Below are 16937 nucleotides of genomic sequence, written 5' to 3' on the forward strand. Positions count from 1 at the left end.
CATTAACTCTGGAGCGCAGCCTGGGCCCATCTGCCGGCCCCCGCCCCACCTCGGTTCCCCACGCCAACCCGTTCGCGCCAGATGGTGGCTGGGAGGGGTGGCCGTGCGTGGGGGACCCCGGAGCCCGTCTCCTCACCTCACCCCTCCCCCAACCCACGCTCCCAACCTCTTGTTTCTCATGCTTCTCCCTCAATCCTTCACCACCACCAAGTTAAAAAAAAAAAAAAATCAGACCATGCTCAGCCTAGGCAGCTGTTGGGCTCCGAGCCGTGCCCCCCGCCCCCCGCAAGACTCCCCCGGGCCCGCGCCGCGTCCCTGCTCCCCCCAGCGCCGATCTTATCGCCCGACGACAGCCATCGCTGTGCGGGCGGGCTGACAGCTGAAGCCACAAGGCCCCCGCCGCCCTCAGCGTCGCGGAGAGAGACCGCTCCTCTGCACCCCCCGATACTGAGAGAAGCCGGCCCTCCCCGGTCTAAAGCCTCCGGGGATCACGCCGGTTCCGGGAAAGCAGCTGCACTGCCGCCGCTCGGAGAAGTGGGGCCACCCGGGGGAGCCGAGAAGGCGAGACGGGTGAAGCCGCCTGAAACCCATAGGAGTCTGCGCGCTTCCAGTTCCACCCTACATTTTGCCCTATGAGGAGAGGACCCGGGTCTGCCCGGCCTCAGCCCCTGGACTCTCTGGTGGCTCGAGCCAACTCTGCAGTCAGGAGAGTTCCTCCCTGCTCCAACGGAGCGACAGGACGCGGGCCGAGGCTTGAGGCTGTTGGGGGGTGAAGGTGGGCTCTGGAGCTGAGGCTAAACCCAGGTGAGGAGAGGCGCTGAAGGCGGGGCCAGACCCTTATTACCATACAGCTGAGGACGCGCCCCCCTTCTTCTACCTCGGGGACCACGCCCTCCTACCCCCAGCACGGGTACCACGCGTCTGGGGACTGGCACGCGCGGAGCCCAGGCGGGAGGCAGAAGGGAGGAGGCACGCGCTGGACACGCCCCCCATAACTGGGGAGGGAGATGCCCACCAGGTGGAGGGGCCGAGCCCCCGAGTCTTAGATGCTTGGTCCCTCGCCTAGCACGGAGTGGCCACAGAGAGGTTAATGCGTCCTCTGGCTTCCCTGCTGCGCGCGGGGGGGGGGGCGGGGGGGTGGACGCTCACAGGTTGGGGGCCGACGACGCCAGGGCTCCCGAAGTTCCGGGAAGGTGAAGGAGACTGGAGTCCTTTAGCACTGGTTTCGCTTTCTGAGCTTAAGTTCTTTTTACCTTCTCCAGGGCTGCAGGTAACTAACGCCGGCCGTGGTCACACCGCCGACGGGGACTCCCCCGTGTCTCCGCCCCCACGACCATCCGGGAACCACTCGCTCACCTCCCGCCCCATTCCCCCTCGCCCTCCCCCTGTCCTCCCACTGCCGGGGTCTCGGCCTGTATCCACGCGATTGCGGAGAACTGGTCACCTCGGCACGCGCTGAGCTGGGGGACCCAGGGGCTGAGAGCGGCACAGAGGGGCGGGGACCTGTGCCTGACTGGCTGGCTGGGAGGGGGGAAGGCGGGGGCGGAGGCCCCCTCCGGGCGGGGCTGGGGCTGTAGCAGCTAGAGGCCCGAGGGGAGGGGAGAGTGACCACGAGTCTGAGTGACAGGCGGGTGAAGAGAGGAGCCAATATATATAAGGAAAGCTCCCGAGAGCGCAGGTTTCAGTAGCGGCGCTGAGCGCAGGCTGGGAACGCGAGGCCAAGAGCTGCAGCTCAAGCCGCCTCAGTGCAGTGTACCCGGACACTAGCCTGCTTACAGCCCCAGGATTAGTCCGAGGACACGTCCTCAGCGCGGCCGCCACCCAGCCGCCCTCACCTGGATTACCTACCGTGGCAGTTGGAGCGGAGCTAGCGAGAAGGAGAGGCGGGAGGAAAACCCCGAGCGGAGCCTGGCTTTTCAGGGACCCCTCTGGCGGTTGGACGCGCGGGAACGATTCACAACCGGCGGGTGCAGAGAGCGACGCCCCAGGGAATGGCAGCCGCAACCCGTAGCGCCTCTGGCTGGGCGCTACTGCTGCTGGTGGCACTTTGGCAGGAGGTAACATCCCGCGCCCCCTCCGCCCCCTCCCACCGTGCCCTGGGCCTGAGCCCCTGGCGTCCACCGAGCTGACCGCTCTCCTTCTTCCTTCCCTCGGTCCCTGGGCAATAGCGCGCGGCCGGCTCTGGAGTCTTCCAGCTGCAGCTGCAGGAGTTTGCCAACGAGCGCGGCGTACTCGCCAGCGGGCGGCCGTGCGAACCCGGCTGCCGGACCTTCTTCCGCGTCTGCCTTAAGCACTTCCAGGCGGTCTTCTCACCCGGGCCCTGCACCTTCGGCAGCGTCTCCACGCCTGTGCTGGGCACCAACTCCTTCGCCGTCGGCGACGACAGTAGCGGCGGGGGACGCAACCCTCTCCAACTGCCCTTCAATTTCACCTGGCCGGTGAGCACAGCCCGGGCGCCCGGGGAGGTCACGAAAGCCGAGAGAAGGGGTTTCCCTGGGACCAAAGCCTTCTCCCTAGATTGCCTCGCTCCCCTCCAATAAAAGGGGGGACACTCTCTTCTGATCCTTCTTTCCGACTCTCTCCTGGGACCTCACCCTCCTGTACGCTCTCACCAGTCTCTCTCTTCCCCGTTCTACGCTCCATCTTCTCCCAGCGCTAGGGATACGATTTTCATCACCTACAACCCCGGGGCGTGCTCCATCTCAGAAAGACTCCCGCGTACATTCCCTCATCCCTCAACTCTCCTCCTACCCGGGGTTGTCTCGCCTTCCTAGCTCGCGCGCGATGCTGAGTGCAGACCCGTTACATAGACCCGGGCGCAGTAACTGTATCCTGCAATTAGATTAATTAAACCGGCTGCCGAAAGGCACCCCCACCATCCCCTGTTCATCTCGCTCTCCCTGTCTTTCCCCGCCCCCTCCTTTCCGTTCCCAGGGTACCTTCTCACTCATCATCGAAGCTTGGCACGCGCCAGGAGACGACCTGCGGCCAGGTGAGTAGCTCGCTCCGCGGCCACAGGGGGGCGACACGGCGCAGCGCCGAAAGAGTTAATCTGTAATAGGCGGGGGAAGTGCGGGGTGGGGGCGTGGGGGGCAGGACGCTTAGCTAGGCCGGGAGCTGCGCCCCGCGCTGGACGCTCGGATTCCGCCCGCTGCCTGGACTCTGAGCACAATTGCGTTTCCTGCGGGTTATTTTTGGCGTGGGAACGCGGGGAGCACGGCGGTGAGAAAGGCCGAAGCTGCCAGCGCCGCTGACGGGCCCCTTCCTGTATTTTACACCTTTCTCGAATTCCGCTCCTTTGGAAAGGGAATAATGGCTTTGGGATGTTGTTCTGACACAGAGGAAAAGGATATTTCAGCAGCACAACAATTCTCACTTTGCAAAGGAAAAAGAAAAGCATTACCCATCTCTGAGGGCAGAACCCCTGAATGGGCACCAGAGGACCCCTTGCTCCCAGGGTCCTCAAAGGCCTGGAGAGCTTTTCTTTTTCTTTTTTCTCTCCCCCCCCCCCCATTTTGACCTCTTTTCCTCTTTCCCCTGCCTATCTGCCTCCAGAACATTGGGATATCTTAACATCCTTCTATTGTCCCCTTTTTGAATGGTATCAGGCCCTCTGCACATGCACACACACAGCAGCTAAGCAGTGGGACACTTGGGTTCCTCTGGCCTGCGTTTGCTGGCAGGTGGGGTCATCTGGACAACTGGTTTGATCCAGCAGTTGCTGGCACTCTTGGGGACTGGCTGCCCTTCCTTGACCTGGCCCTCTGCCCCTTCAGAGGCCTTGCCACCAGACGCGCTCATCAGCAAGATCACCATCCAGGGCTCCCTAGCTGTGGGCCAGAACTGGTTACCGGATGAGCAGACCAGCCCTCTCACAAGGCTGCGCTACTCTTACCGGGTCATCTGCAGTGACAACTACTATGGGGACAGCTGCTCACGGCTATGCAAGAAGCGCAATGACCACTTCGGCCACTACGTGTGCCAGCCAGATGGCAGCCTGTCCTGCCTGCCCGGCTGGACTGGGGAGTACTGCGAACAGCGTAAGCAGCCAAGCTCCCACCTGCCTGGAGGGGGGTCCCCGGAACAAACACAGTGGCATCTTTTCGGCTGCAGCCTGCCTCCCTTGGAGAGCGGGTCTGGGCTGTCCACTACCTGGGCCTCAGTAACAGCTGGGGATGCTTAGGATGGGCTTGGACTCTGCCCTCCCTCTTCTCAGTGCTCCTCCCCATGGTGCTAAAGCCCACAAAGACCCCATAATTGCGTTCCATCCAGCCTGGATTCTCCTTCCCTGTGCCATCATTTCTCTTTAAGACATCCATGGCTCCTCTGGGAAGCCAGGAGTGGGAAGTGAGCCCAGGAGAGCTGGGGGGCACCCCCAGGGCCAGGAGAGGGAGAGTGGGACTTCAGAGTCATTGTCATCCCACCCTCACCCAGTGCCGCCTTCTCTCCTCAGCTGTCTGTCTTTCGGGCTGTCATGAACAGAATGGCTACTGCAGCAAGCCAGCAGAGTGCATGTGAGTAGTGGACAGGAAGCGGTGACGGGGGGAGCCGTCCCCTGTCCAGGCCCTCACCTCACCCTCAGCTTCTCTTTTGTTCTACAGCTGCCGCCCAGGCTGGCAGGGCCGCCTGTGCAACGAATGCATCCCCCACAACGGCTGTCGCCACGGCACCTGCAGCACCCCCTGGCAATGCACTTGTGATGAGGGGTGGGGAGGCCTATTCTGTGACCAAGGTGAGTCAGGGCAAAGAGAGGGGACGGAGAGCTGGGCAGGGCATGGGAACCAGGGTTGTCACCTGGACTCTTCCTACTCGATGACTGCTGAGTCGGCTTTCCCATTATCCTTCAAGGAGCTTGGGACTGTAAGGATCTTAATAACTGGCTTAGAACGAGATGGTGGGTCCTTCTTCCTTAGGTGCTGGGGAGGAAGGGTGGCTGGAGAAGCCAGGAGGGTGACAAGTTGGCAGCCTGAAGGTTGCACTCATAAATTCCAGCAAGGCCAGAGAGAGGGATGCCGGGCTCAGTTCCTCTTTCTACCTTGTAGTTACCTATTAACCCCCTAAGTGTTTGCTTACCTACCAGAGCTGTTTGAGCAGCTCTCCCCTAAACAGCTGTCTGGTGGGGTGTGCCCACTGGCTGCCCTGAGGCTGTGGGTGAGCTGGGCTTCTGGGCGGAGTGACATCTAACCGCCTTCTCGGTGGGGCAGAAACGGCCTCCCTTGTTTCCCCCAGTAGCACTTGCCAGGCAGCTGCCCAAGCCCACACTGTCTTCCTGGTGTTCAGGGGGCTGGTCACTCTTCTGGCTGCACTGGGGTCTGCCAGCCCCAATGATGGGGGAGGGGGCCTTTTTTCCTTCATCCTCATAGCCAGCTGCAGCACGTGCCTCCCATTTTCAGGGTCAAATGGGGTGGCTGCTGCCATGGAGACACCAGCACAGGCCTGGGTAGGGTGGGCAGGACGCTTGCCAGGATAGAAAGGACTTGCCTGGGCCCTGACTTGCTGGCAACAAGGGGCTTGGAATTCAGCCCCTGTATTCTTCGTATGTGTGTGTGTGTGTGTCACTTTCTACCCCACTGCAATCCCCCCAAACACACACACACACACACACACACACACACCTGGTTCCTGCCCTCTCTCTTTCCTCTCCCCACATTTGCTCCCAGGTGACACAGTCATATACTCATCTTATTCAAACAGAGCCCTTACAGTCCCTGTATTTGCTCTGTCTGGTTTTCCCTCCCTGTCCTTCCCAAATAAGAAAACAAATACTTATATTTCAAAATACCCTCGTAAGGCATTTCGCTTTAAAAAACGCCTGGCAACCACTTATCGTGGCTCTCGCCTCCCCTCTACTCTTTCCACCTGTTAAAATTGTAGCCCGTTTCCAGGCTTACCTCAGCTGCCCCTCCTCCACGAGGCCTTTTCTGACTTCCTCCTCAACATGTGGTCTTGCTGTGCCTCCTCTTTTTACCTTTATTCTCCCCTGGCTGCAGTGCTTGTGAGCTTACGTTTGGGCAGTTAACTGTGTCCAACTGTGTTTTTTCAACTTTGATTGATGGTACGCCTCAGATGTGGTTCTAGGTGCTTCAATATACCCGATTTCACTGGGGGAAGAGGAAGGGTATTTGGGCCCAGAAGACTTTGAGTTGAACCCTCTGGGCCAAACATGGACAGTGAACTTGCACCACCAGGAGCCTGGAGGTTGGGACCACTCTTTGGCTCTGCTCAGCCGGTCGGTTCCTGTCTCCGCAGATCTCAACTACTGCACCCATCATTCCCCGTGCAAGAATGGGGCGACGTGCTCCAACAGTGGGCAGCGGAGCTATACCTGCACCTGTCGCCCAGGCTACACTGGCGTGGACTGTGAGCTGGAGCTCAGCGAGTGTGACAGCAACCCCTGTCGCAATGGAGGCAGCTGTAAGGTGAGGCCTAGGCCAATGCAGGAAGGCAGAGTTCTGGCCAGGCGACGCCCAGGCATCCCCTCCCCAGGCGGCCAGTGGATGTGCACCCATGGGCAGGCATTGTGGGCAGGTGGGGCCTAGCCCCCTGCCAGGAATCCCTGCCCCCAAGGGTCTGACTTTGGCCCCTTTCTGCTCTCTTTCCAGGACCAGGAGGACAGCTACCGCTGCCTGTGTCCCCCGGGCTACTATGGCCTGCACTGCGAACACAGCACCTTGAGTTGTGCCGACTCTCCCTGCTTCAATGGGGGCTCCTGTCGGGAGCGCAACCAGGGGACCAGCTATGCCTGTGAATGTCCCCCCAACTTCACTGGCTCCAACTGCGAGAAGAAAGTGGACAGGTGTACCAGCAATCCGTGTGCCAATGGTGCGTCCTGTTGCCTTGCTAACCTGGTGGACTGGCCCTGGGGCCAAGAGAACTTTCTGGTGAGGGAGGGTCAAGAGAGGGGAGAGGCCTTGTCTGTCACTCTGGGCAGGCTGAGACGGATCCCCATCTGCTCTGGATGGTGAAGAGCTTGCTTGATCATCTGGGTGGCTTTGGAAGAGGAGCAGGTTAGCAGTGGGTGCAGGCCTTTGGAGATGGAGCAGTATGCACCCTGCCTGGCTTCCATTCCTATTCCCATGTCCTGACCTGGCTGGGGCAGCCTCTGACCCTCCCCAGGAAGTCCTGGGCTAGAGCGAGGGAACTTGGAGGCCTCATGTCCCTCCTTGAAAGAGGCTAGCACGGTGAGGTCCCTGCTCCTGGAGGCCTCACCTCTCCCCACGGCTACAGTGAGCCTGGCACAGCATAAGGCGTCTGGAATGTTCAGCATTTTGGGGGACACCAAGCATGTTGGTTATCTTTGTCTCCTTGGCCTTCTGGTGACCCTCTGTGAGGCAGGCAGACAGCACCGTGCAGGAGAGAAGTCTTAGGAGCTGCGGAGGGATTGGAAGGGCTGAGATGGAATCTGCTCTCTGGCTAATCACTTAGTTAACTCCCCGGAGCCAGTTTCTTCATCACTGAATGGGAAAATATAGAACCTGTCCTCTGTCTTTCATGTTGTGAAGATTAAATGAAACAATAATAGATCTCTCTGAGCATTTACTGTACACCATGCATGTGCTCCTGCCTTCACGCATCACCTTACCTAACCTTCAGAGATCTCCTATAGAGGAGACAGCATTCTACTCCAATGTAACAAATGAGGAAATTAGGCTTAGAAATAAAATAAAGCAACGGGTGCCAAATCCCCAGCTAGAGAGAGACAGCTGAGATTCAAACCCAAGCATACCTGTTCGATTCTACTGTAAAGCTCTGTAAGATGCTGGCAGTTCTTATACACGAGCCCACTGAGGCGTAGAGGACCAGGCTCACCCTCAACTGCAGGTCTCCTGACTCTTTGTGCAGAGCTCTTTGTAGTGGGATCTGTGAATGCTGGCCGAGTTCCTGGATGACCTTGGTTCCTGGGATGGGGCACCCTCTGCACCGGGGGGGTGGGAGTGGGGTGGGGTCCAAGGAGGTTGCTGACTTGTGGCCCATGTGTACCCACAGGGGGCCAGTGCCTGAACCGAGGTCCAAACCGCATGTGCCGCTGCCGTCCTGGATTCACAGGCGCCCACTGTGAAATCCATATCAGCGACTGTGCTCGCAGCCCTTGTGTCCACGGCGGCACTTGCCGCAACCTGGAGAACGGGTTCGCATGCACCTGCCCTGCTGGCTTCTCTGGCCGGCGCTGCGAGGTGCGGATGCCCACCGACGCCTGTGCCTCGGGACCCTGCTTCAACGGGGCCACCTGCTACGCCAGCCTCCCCCCGGACAACTTCGTCTGCAACTGCCCCTACGGCTTTGTGGGCAGCCGCTGCGAGTTCCCCATGAGCATGCCCCCCAGCTTCCCCTGGGTGGCCGTCTCCCTGGGCGTGGGACTGGTGGTGCTGCTGGTGCTACTGTGCATGGTGGCAGTGGCGGTGCGGCAGCTGCGGCTCAGGCGGCCTGACGACGGCAGCAGGGAGGCCATGAACAACCTGTCGGACTTCCAGAAGGACAACCTGATCCCCGCCGCCCAGCTCAAGAACACAAACCAGAAGAAGGAGCTGGAAGTGGACTGTGGCCTGGACAAGTCCAACTGTGGCAAACAACAGAACCACACATTGGACTATAATCTGGCCCCAGGACCCCTGGGGCGGGGGATCCTGCCCGGGAAGTATCCCCACAGTGACAAGAGCTTAGGGGAGAAGGCGCCACTGCGGATACACAGGTGAGCGGCACCCAGAGGCCCAGGGCTCACCAGGGACCCCCTCACGGTACTGCCTGGGCTCCCCCAGGACAGGTGGGAGCTTTTAAGCAAACAGGGGCTCTTGCTGCTGACAGGAGGATGCTCCGACAAGATTTCTGCCAGGCTCCCTTTGTCCCTCCTTCCCATTCACTCATTCATTCATTCACAAATGTCAAGTGTCCACACTGTGTCACTTGTGACCCCCATCTTCCCACGGCATGGCTTGCCTCTGGTGGCAAACTGGCCTTTTCCAGGCCTGAGACCCTCTGGGAAGGTTGGGGTCCTGTGGCTCTCTTAAGGCCTGTAGCTAACTGCCCGCCAGGCTAGCACTGGGCATCCCTAGTCCCCGTGTCTTCTCCCAGAGTCACCTCTGCCAGTTCCCTTTGGCTCTCCGGGGTCCAGGTTAGCGCTCCACCTCCCTCCAGCCCTCTCTTCATCTCTCCCTCACCGGCCTGTCTTGTGTTCCCTCAGTGAAAGGCCAGAGTGTCGGATATCAGCGATATGCTCCCCCAGGGACTCCATGTACCAGTCTGTGTGTTTGATATCAGAAGAGAGGAACGAATGTGTCATTGCCACAGAGGTGAGTGCTAGGCTGTCCTTCCCTTCTAGCATGTTCCCTCCTGCCTTTAGGGGGTGAGAAAGTGGTCCAGTTACTCTTGACCTTAGGGGCCGCTCCTGAAGGGTGGGTCGGAACCCCTCCTTGGCAGGCTGGGTTCAGTGGCTCTCGGATCCCTGCTGGCCTCGTTGCCACAGAGGGTGTGAAACAGGAGCCGTGGTGGTGAGCCAGCCCCGTCTCTTCCTGCTGTGTTAGTGCTGGGCTGGGCGGCCATGGCACCCGGCCAGCTCCCAGGCGCTGCTTCCCAGCTGCTGGTGGGTGAGGGTGGTTGCCTTGTGCCCCTCCTGCCCCTTGCTCACTGGCTTCCTTCACTGGCCCACCTCATGAGCACTGTCTTCCAGGCATGTGTATGTGTTGGGGCAGAAGACTGGGAGGGCTTTCCCACCTCCTCTTCACCCCACCTGCCTCACTGGCTTCTCTCAGGGAGTCCCAGGGCAGCCATGGAGGGAGTGCTTGTACCCCAGGGTAACCCACTTTCGTGCTCTCCACATGCTCCCCAGGTATAAGGCAGGAGCCTCCCCAGGACATCCCAGCTTCACCCCAGCAGCTGGACCTTCCTTCTGCATTGTTTACATTGCATCCTGGATGGGACATTTTTTAATATGCAACGTGCTGCTCTCAGGAGGAAGAGGGAATGGCATGAACTGGACAGACTGTGAACTTGCCAAGAGATGCAGTACCCTTCCACATCTTTGGGTGTCTGTCTGGCATCAGATTGGCAGCCACGCCAGCCAGGGGAACAGAGGAGAGGAGAGGTGCCACTTGGACCCGCCCTGCCAGCAGTGGCCTTCAGAGGGCTCCTTTGGGGCTCTGGCCTATTTTCCAGAGAGAGTGGCAGTGGCCCCGTGGGGCCCGGAGCTGCTGTGGCCTCCACTGGCATCTGTGTTTCCAAAAGTGCCTTGGACCAGGCTCCATGGCGACAGCTGGGTCCAAATCAGAGAGGAGAGAGGAGGCCAGTAAGGGCAGGGCCGTCTGTGGGCCAGGAGACCATCTGGTTCAGCTCTTGGCAGGAGTGTCCCTGCAGGTGAGGTGAGCGCCCCGAGAGGAGCGGGAGAAGCATTTTCTGCCCGCACCTCCAGCCGCTGCACGTGGGCCTCGCTCCTAACACCATCCCTGCCTCTCCCTGGCCCAGGCTCTCTGGGGAAGGATACTGGTAAGCCTTACCTGGCTTCCACAGCCTCTGGCCCTGGGTGCCTTGGGCTCCTGTGAGCAGATAGGTGGAGGGCCTGCCCCTCTTCCCAGCCAGAGGCAACAGGCCTAACTGGGGAGCTCAGGGCAGTGATGATGGAAATTCCAGTGAGGGAGAAATTGGGTGCTGTCGCCACCTAGGACCTTTCCTCCCTCAAGCCCATTCCCAAGGCCTCGAGCCTGGGCTCTGCCCACACCCACTACTGCCCCCAGACTACCCTTGAAGCCGATCTTCAGAAATCAATAATATGAGTTTTTATTTTGTTTTTTTTTTTTTTTTGTAGTTTATTTTGGAGTCTAGTATTTCGATAATTTAAGAATCAGAAGCACTGACCTTTCTACATTTTATAACATTATTTTGTATATAATGTGTATTTATAATATGGAACAGATGTGTACAGGAGTTTAGTATTTCTTGGGTCCTGTCTTTGTGATGGCAGAGTGGGAATCCTTCTGACTCCCCTTCTCATATTGCTGCCGGCTGCCCCCCACACCCCTGGCACCTGGGAGCACTTGGACTTGGCCTACTGTGCTCTAGGCCCTTGTCCTCTTCTAGTTCTTGGGGAATTTGGCCTCACCCATTTAGTCCCCAGCCTGGGCCAGCCTCCTCTGTCTTATGGCTTGAAGTTGGCTGCAGCCCCCCTTCCCCCTCATGCTCCCACCATTCCTTGGGGGTTATGCCCCCTTAACCTGAATCTATCCCGCTTTTCTCCCTTCAAGTCTGAAAAAGCTTACGGACACCCTAGTCAGCCTGGGGGATACAGGAATTTGGGGGAAGGAGACAAACCTGCCTGTTTTCCTCTTTTCAAAAGGATTCTCTTGTCAGAGAGCGGGGTCTCTGACCATGATGACATCTGGGCTCTTCCTCCTGCTATTGCAGGGTTTTAGATGGACTGGCACCCTGCTCATTTTTAAGCCCCGGCAGGGCACTGGTCTTTGTGCCAGGGGGATCTGCCTCGGGTCTGTCCTCCTTGCAGCTGGGCAAGAGAGCTGGCTCTGGGCGCCTGGTCTGCCTGGAGCTGCTAGAGTTGATTGAAGACTGTAGAGAGGGGAGGAGGAAGAAGAGGGAGGCTTCCCTGAGCCCGGGTTTCTCTGGCTGAGGCATTACTGAGAGAGTTTCCAGTCTCTACTTCATGGCTAGCTTCCTCTAAGGCGTAAGATGGTCCCTAGGATGCCACAGTCTTCTCTCTACAGTCACAAAAATACTCCATGGAGAGCAAGTGATGAAAAAATGAGCCATCGACAGAAAGCTGAGCAGATGCTCCCAGCTCTCAGCCCATCCAGTAAAGCAAAACAGACCCAGCAGATGCCCCCAGTGGAGTCCAAGTATATGCAGCGCTACTTGCCTCCCTTTTCCTTTCTCACTGACACATAGAGCATGCCCGCCCCTAATCTGGGTGCTTATGCCAGAGACAAGGGAGCAAGAGACCTAGGCTCATCCACACTCACCCAAGTGCACACGTTCCACGCCTCACCCATTGCTCCCTGTTCCCCTCACTGCACACACAGGGTATCAAACAGGAAAGCATTCAGGGAACCGTTCCCACAGCCTGAGCCGGCAGCAGGGGGAAGAACAACACGACCTCACTCTTCCTGCCCAAAATGAAACAGGAAAGCAGCTCCCGGGCCCTGGGGGGCGGGGGAAACTGGGCTGGGACACGAAGGCGAGATGACGAGGCTCCCATGTGGGGGACAGGTAGGACACCCGCGGCCCTGCACGTCCACACCACCAGGCTGTGCTGGGCTACACAGGCTGCCAGCTCCTCAGAGAAGAGAGCTCTGGAGGGGAGCTGGCTGGCTAAACCCACTCACCGGCTCTGATACCATGCCAGCTTTCTGGGAAAAGAGGGGATCCCTTCATGGACTTGGTCTGGGCAGCTCCAACCCGTAGCTTGTGCCAGGTTCCACCTCTAGTGACATGCAAAAGCTGCGCCAGGCACTTGGGGTGTGAACAGGCCACAGTGGAAGCCCTTCTCTCTCCAGGATTTCCAGGTCACTCCCTGAGGGTCCAGCCCCTTCTCATAGGTAAGGTACCCAAGACTTTCCTGATGGAGTGTGCAGGTGTACAGGAGAGGTCCTAGGCTTGGCAGAAACAAGGCCAGATGATAGCTCTAGACTCACTGTGAAGTGCTCTCCCTGGCTTAGCAAATACCCATGTTTAATCTGCACTGGTATTTCATAAGACAATTCAGAGCATAGCAGTTCCTTAGCCTGGAAGCAGTGTCCTGTCTAAAGGACAAGTCTGACCCCACGGTGACCGCCAGGTCTGAAGACAGCTGCATTTCCAGAGCCCACTGGCTGGTAACCACCTGGATATCACTGTGGGGCGTCAGGCAGGGAGAGGCTGTGAAGAATGCCTTTATGCTGCTGGCTCAGCTAGCGGTCCCTCTCCGGCCTCGGGGCCAGACTGGTCAGGGGATAGAAGAAAAAGGACAGTGGTTCCTACCTCCCCCCATCCCGGGCTAGTTAAGGCCACTAGGTCACTAAACTCAGGTCGCACGGACGCTCCACCTCTCACGGGGACCCACAGGGCTCTCCCCTCCTTGACGCTTTCCCCGCCTCTCCCGCGGGTCCGCAGTTTGGCAACCCAGCCCTCCACCCCACGTGGCCCGCCGCATTCCGGGAAGGGATGGAAGTGATTCACTCAGGGAACTGTGAGTGTCCCTTCCCGGGGAGAGGATGCGCCTGGGAGGTCCCAGCGGCCTCCCTCAGGCGGCCGCGCCCTCCCTCGCGCCCAGGGCGCACGGCACGGCCGGATCCCGGCGGGCCTGGAACCCCCAGCGGCGGCGGAAGAGGCAAGTGCGACGCGCTGGCCCGGGTCAGCCCTCCACCTGCCGTCGCCCCGGAGGTCCCGCGGCTCCCCGCCCCCCCCTCCCCCCCGGCGAGCTCTTTGTTACAGCCCGACTTCCTGTTTGCGGCCTCCCGACCCCGGCTCACTTCCCGGGCCGGGAAGCCGCCGAAGGCCGCGAGTTTCTCGGAGGCTCCGCGCCCGCTCGGCTCCTCCTCCTGCAGCCCCGAATCCCACCCTCGGCCTGGGAGCCCGCGCCGGGCCGCTGTCGCGGGAAGCCGGCGTAGCTGGCGGGACAGCGGGCGGGACCGCCCGGGCCCCGCTGCCCAGCACCAGGGGGCGCTGCGCGGCCGCGGGGCTGCTCCCGGACCGGGACCGCCGTCACCCCGCAAGGCACGGGGTCAGCCCTTCTTGGCCCTGGGGGCCACCGGGACGATTCGGAGAGGGAGCAGCCGGATGCGAGTTCAGTGATAGACTTTGTCGCGCAGAGCTCTCTCCGGCCCCCGGGCCCCTAAGCTGAGGGAGTATACTGGAGAAAGCTCAGAGCGATGCTTTCCCCTAAATATGTTAGAGGGTATCCAGAGAAGCGGCCCATTACCAAATTCTGAGCTGTCGGTGCAGCCAGCGCCCTCCCCACCTCGCGGTCCTCTGCGCCCTCTCATCCCAGCCCTCACTTTGAATGGAAGGGAACCGGGTTTGAGTTGGGAGGCTGAAGCTCCCTTCCAGCACCACCTCTCATTGCTAGGTGACCTGGGACAAGTCCATCCATTTCTTCATTCTTTTCGCACTGATTGAGCACCTTTTATTATGTCAGGCATTGGCGATGAAACATGGTCTCTGCCCAAGGAAGCTGGCCGTCTAGTTAATTATCTTTAACCTCTCAGAGGATCATAATACTTCTTGCATATTACTATGAGGTTGAAATGAGTTAGTGTATGAAAAACAGTTTGTGAGCAACGAGTCCCCCCCCACAGGTTGTTTAATCCTTATATTTATGCCAGCAAACCACTTTCGGGAGCTTTCACAGTCCAGCTCACAAGATAGGGGTGGGCTAGAGAGGAGCTTGGAGTCTGGCCGGATAGTCCCAGCAGTAGCCCTAGGACCAAGAAGGCAGCTGAGATGCCGGCTTGCCTCCACCCTTTCTTCTCTTTGTGTCCCTGTCTTTAAGGAGCACCACTTGTCTAGGTCAACCTCCTCTGATGTGGGGAGTAGTGGAAGGGAGACCCAGGCTGTGGGAAGTGACAGCAGGACCCCAAGTCCTCAAGAGTCCCCATCCCCTTGGAGATCCGCCACAAGTGGCTTTTGGCCCTAGTGGGCTCAGCACGTTCCCTTTATCCCCAAAGACCCTCTCAGGCCATGATGCAGGGTCCAAGAAAAGCCAGCTGCGGCTACAGTCAGACACAGGGTAACTAGCATCTCAGGAGTCTGGATTTAGCAACAGGTCGGCTCTGGGCCCAAGGCTGTCCTGTGTCATGGCACCCCCTGCAGGGCAGAGCCAGAGCCCTGCCAGGCATGGCCAGCTGTCTATCTCCAGTGATCCCTCCTCCTGACTCAGGTTGGAGGCAAAGAAGGCCCTGGGGGTAGGCAGACAGGTGCGTGCCACTGCACCTGTCGGAGGATTGTTTTCCCTTTCCCACAGGGGCAGATGTCTGGGCCAGGCCCGTCCTACTATGCCTGGACTGTTCAGTTTCACCTCCACCAGTGACTCCCTTCACTCAGGGCGTCCTCTTCTAACTCTCTGATAAAAGAGATCCAAAAGGTTCTGGGATCTGCCCATTTGCAGTAGGCCCCCGGGGGTGGTGTCCTAGCTGCTGTCATTTAAGGGGCTTTACCTCTGGCTCTCAGAGTCTGCCTCCACAGTCAGGCCCATTTTGTGCAGTCATACTTCTCCACATGGGCTGTTTTTCTAGGTTCTCTTCTAAAGCCAGGTCCTACCACACTCCAGCATTTCTGTGGGGTCTGATGTTCGACTTTGACTCCATGGGTCTCCCCTCTGTGCAGCCCTGTCACTCCACTGAAGTGCCCCCCACTGCAGTTCTCAGCCCGGAGCCAGCCACTTCCTGCCCCCACAGACTACGCCTTTCTTTCTCTCTGGAATTGGGAGAGGGGCCCCACCATCCCAATGCTCTGTTGGAGCCCTGGCCCCTCGCCTTCCAGGACCAGGCCTGAGGTCAGGGCGCCCTATCAGCTGTGTCTTCCTCCCTCCTCGGCAACTAGAAATGGGCAAGGAGCCAGATTTTCCCACTATCCCATGCACCCCTCTGCCAGGACGTGAGTGAACCCTTACGGCCCCTGCTTTTGTGGGCAGGGGACCAAGTAGTCTTCCCCCGCTTGGCTCTGGATTCAGTTGGTATAACCAGCAGAGCAGCTGTCTTCTCTTCTCTCCCTCTTCTGAGGTGGACTGTATCGAGGCATTCAGCTACTCCTTCCCATACTTTTGCCAGAGCATTGGTGAGACCTATGTCCCTTTTGCACATGGGCCAAGGACCTGAGGATACATTTATTTCTCAGTGGTTTGCAGGAGATATAGCTCCTCATAGATGGGGATTGTTTTATTTATTTGTTTGTTTAGTTTACCAATCCCCCCAAGCATACAAAGAAAATCCCTCTCTTTGCTCAAGCAACTCTTCTATTAATAGTGTGCTCGGATTTCTTTACACTAACAATGAAATATCAGAAAGGGAAAGTTAAAAAAAAGTCCTCTTTAAAATTGTGTCAAAAAAATACCTAGGAATTGAACTTCCCTGGTGGTGCAGTGGTTAAGAATCCACCTGCCAACGCAGGGGATACAGGTTCGAGCCCTGGTCTGGGAAGATCCCACATGCCACAGAACAACTAATCCCGTGCGCCACAACTAGCTGAGCCTGTGATCTATAGCCCGTGTGCCACAACTACTGAAGCCCACGCACCTAGAGCCCGTGCTCCGCAACAAGAGAAGCCATCGCAGTGAGAAGTCCACGCACTGCAACGAAGAGTAGCCCCTGCTCGCCGCAACTAGAGAAAGCCTGCGCGCAACAACGAAGACCCAACACAGCCATAAATAAATAAATATAAGGTACTTAAAAAAATACCTAGGAATAAACTTAACTAAGGAGGTGAAAGACCTATATGCTGAAAACTATAAAACATTGATAAAGGAAATTGAAGATGATTCAAAGAAATGGAAAGATATCCTGTGCTCTTGGATTGGAAGAATTAATATTATTAAAATGGCCGTACTACCCAAAGCAATCTACAGATTTAATGCGATCCCTATCAAAGTAACGTTTTTCACAGAACTAGAACAAGTACTCCTAAAATTTATATGGAATCACAAAAGACCCAGAATTGCCAAAGCAATCCTGAGGAAAAAAGAACAAAGCTGGAGGCATAACCCTCCCAGACTTCAAACAATACTACAAAGCTACAGTAATCAAAACAGCATGGTTTTGGCACAAAAACAGACATGTAGATCAGTGGAACAGAAAAGAGGGCCCAGAAATAAACCCACACACCTACGGTCAATTAATGTATGACAAAGGAGGCAAGAATATACACTGGAGAAAAGACAGTCTCTTCAGTGAGTGGTGTTGGGAAGGCTGGACAACCACATATAAATCAATGAAATTAGGGACTTCCCTGGTGGTCCACTGGTTAAG

The 16937-nt window shown here is 57.9% G+C and overlaps 1 protein-coding gene and 1 long non-coding RNA gene across 2 annotated transcripts in view; one reads left to right on the forward strand and one right to left on the reverse strand.

The window, feature by feature from the left end:
• The window catches only part of LOC132420527 (uncharacterized), a 42066-nt gene that overhangs the window by 18132 nt on the left and 6997 nt on the right, over nucleotides 1–16937 (reverse strand). The window lies entirely within an intron of this gene.
• DLL4 (delta like canonical Notch ligand 4) lies at nucleotides 1706–10776 on the forward strand. Its single transcript, XM_060005018.1, has 11 exons — nucleotides 1706–2057; nucleotides 2169–2438; nucleotides 2935–2992; nucleotides 3777–4040; nucleotides 4454–4514; nucleotides 4602–4732; nucleotides 6250–6419; nucleotides 6603–6822; nucleotides 7987–8689; nucleotides 9179–9287; nucleotides 9824–10776. Exons 1-11 carry the CDS (start codon nucleotides 1992–1994, stop codon nucleotides 9827–9829), a joined length of 2058 nt encoding a protein of 685 aa, XP_059861001.1. The 5' UTR covers nucleotides 1706–1991; the 3' UTR covers nucleotides 9830–10776.

This window comes from Delphinus delphis, chromosome 2, assembly GCF_949987515.2.
Source record: "Delphinus delphis chromosome 2, mDelDel1.2, whole genome shotgun sequence".
NCBI classification, from domain to species: Eukaryota; Metazoa; Chordata; class Mammalia; order Artiodactyla; family Delphinidae; genus Delphinus; species Delphinus delphis.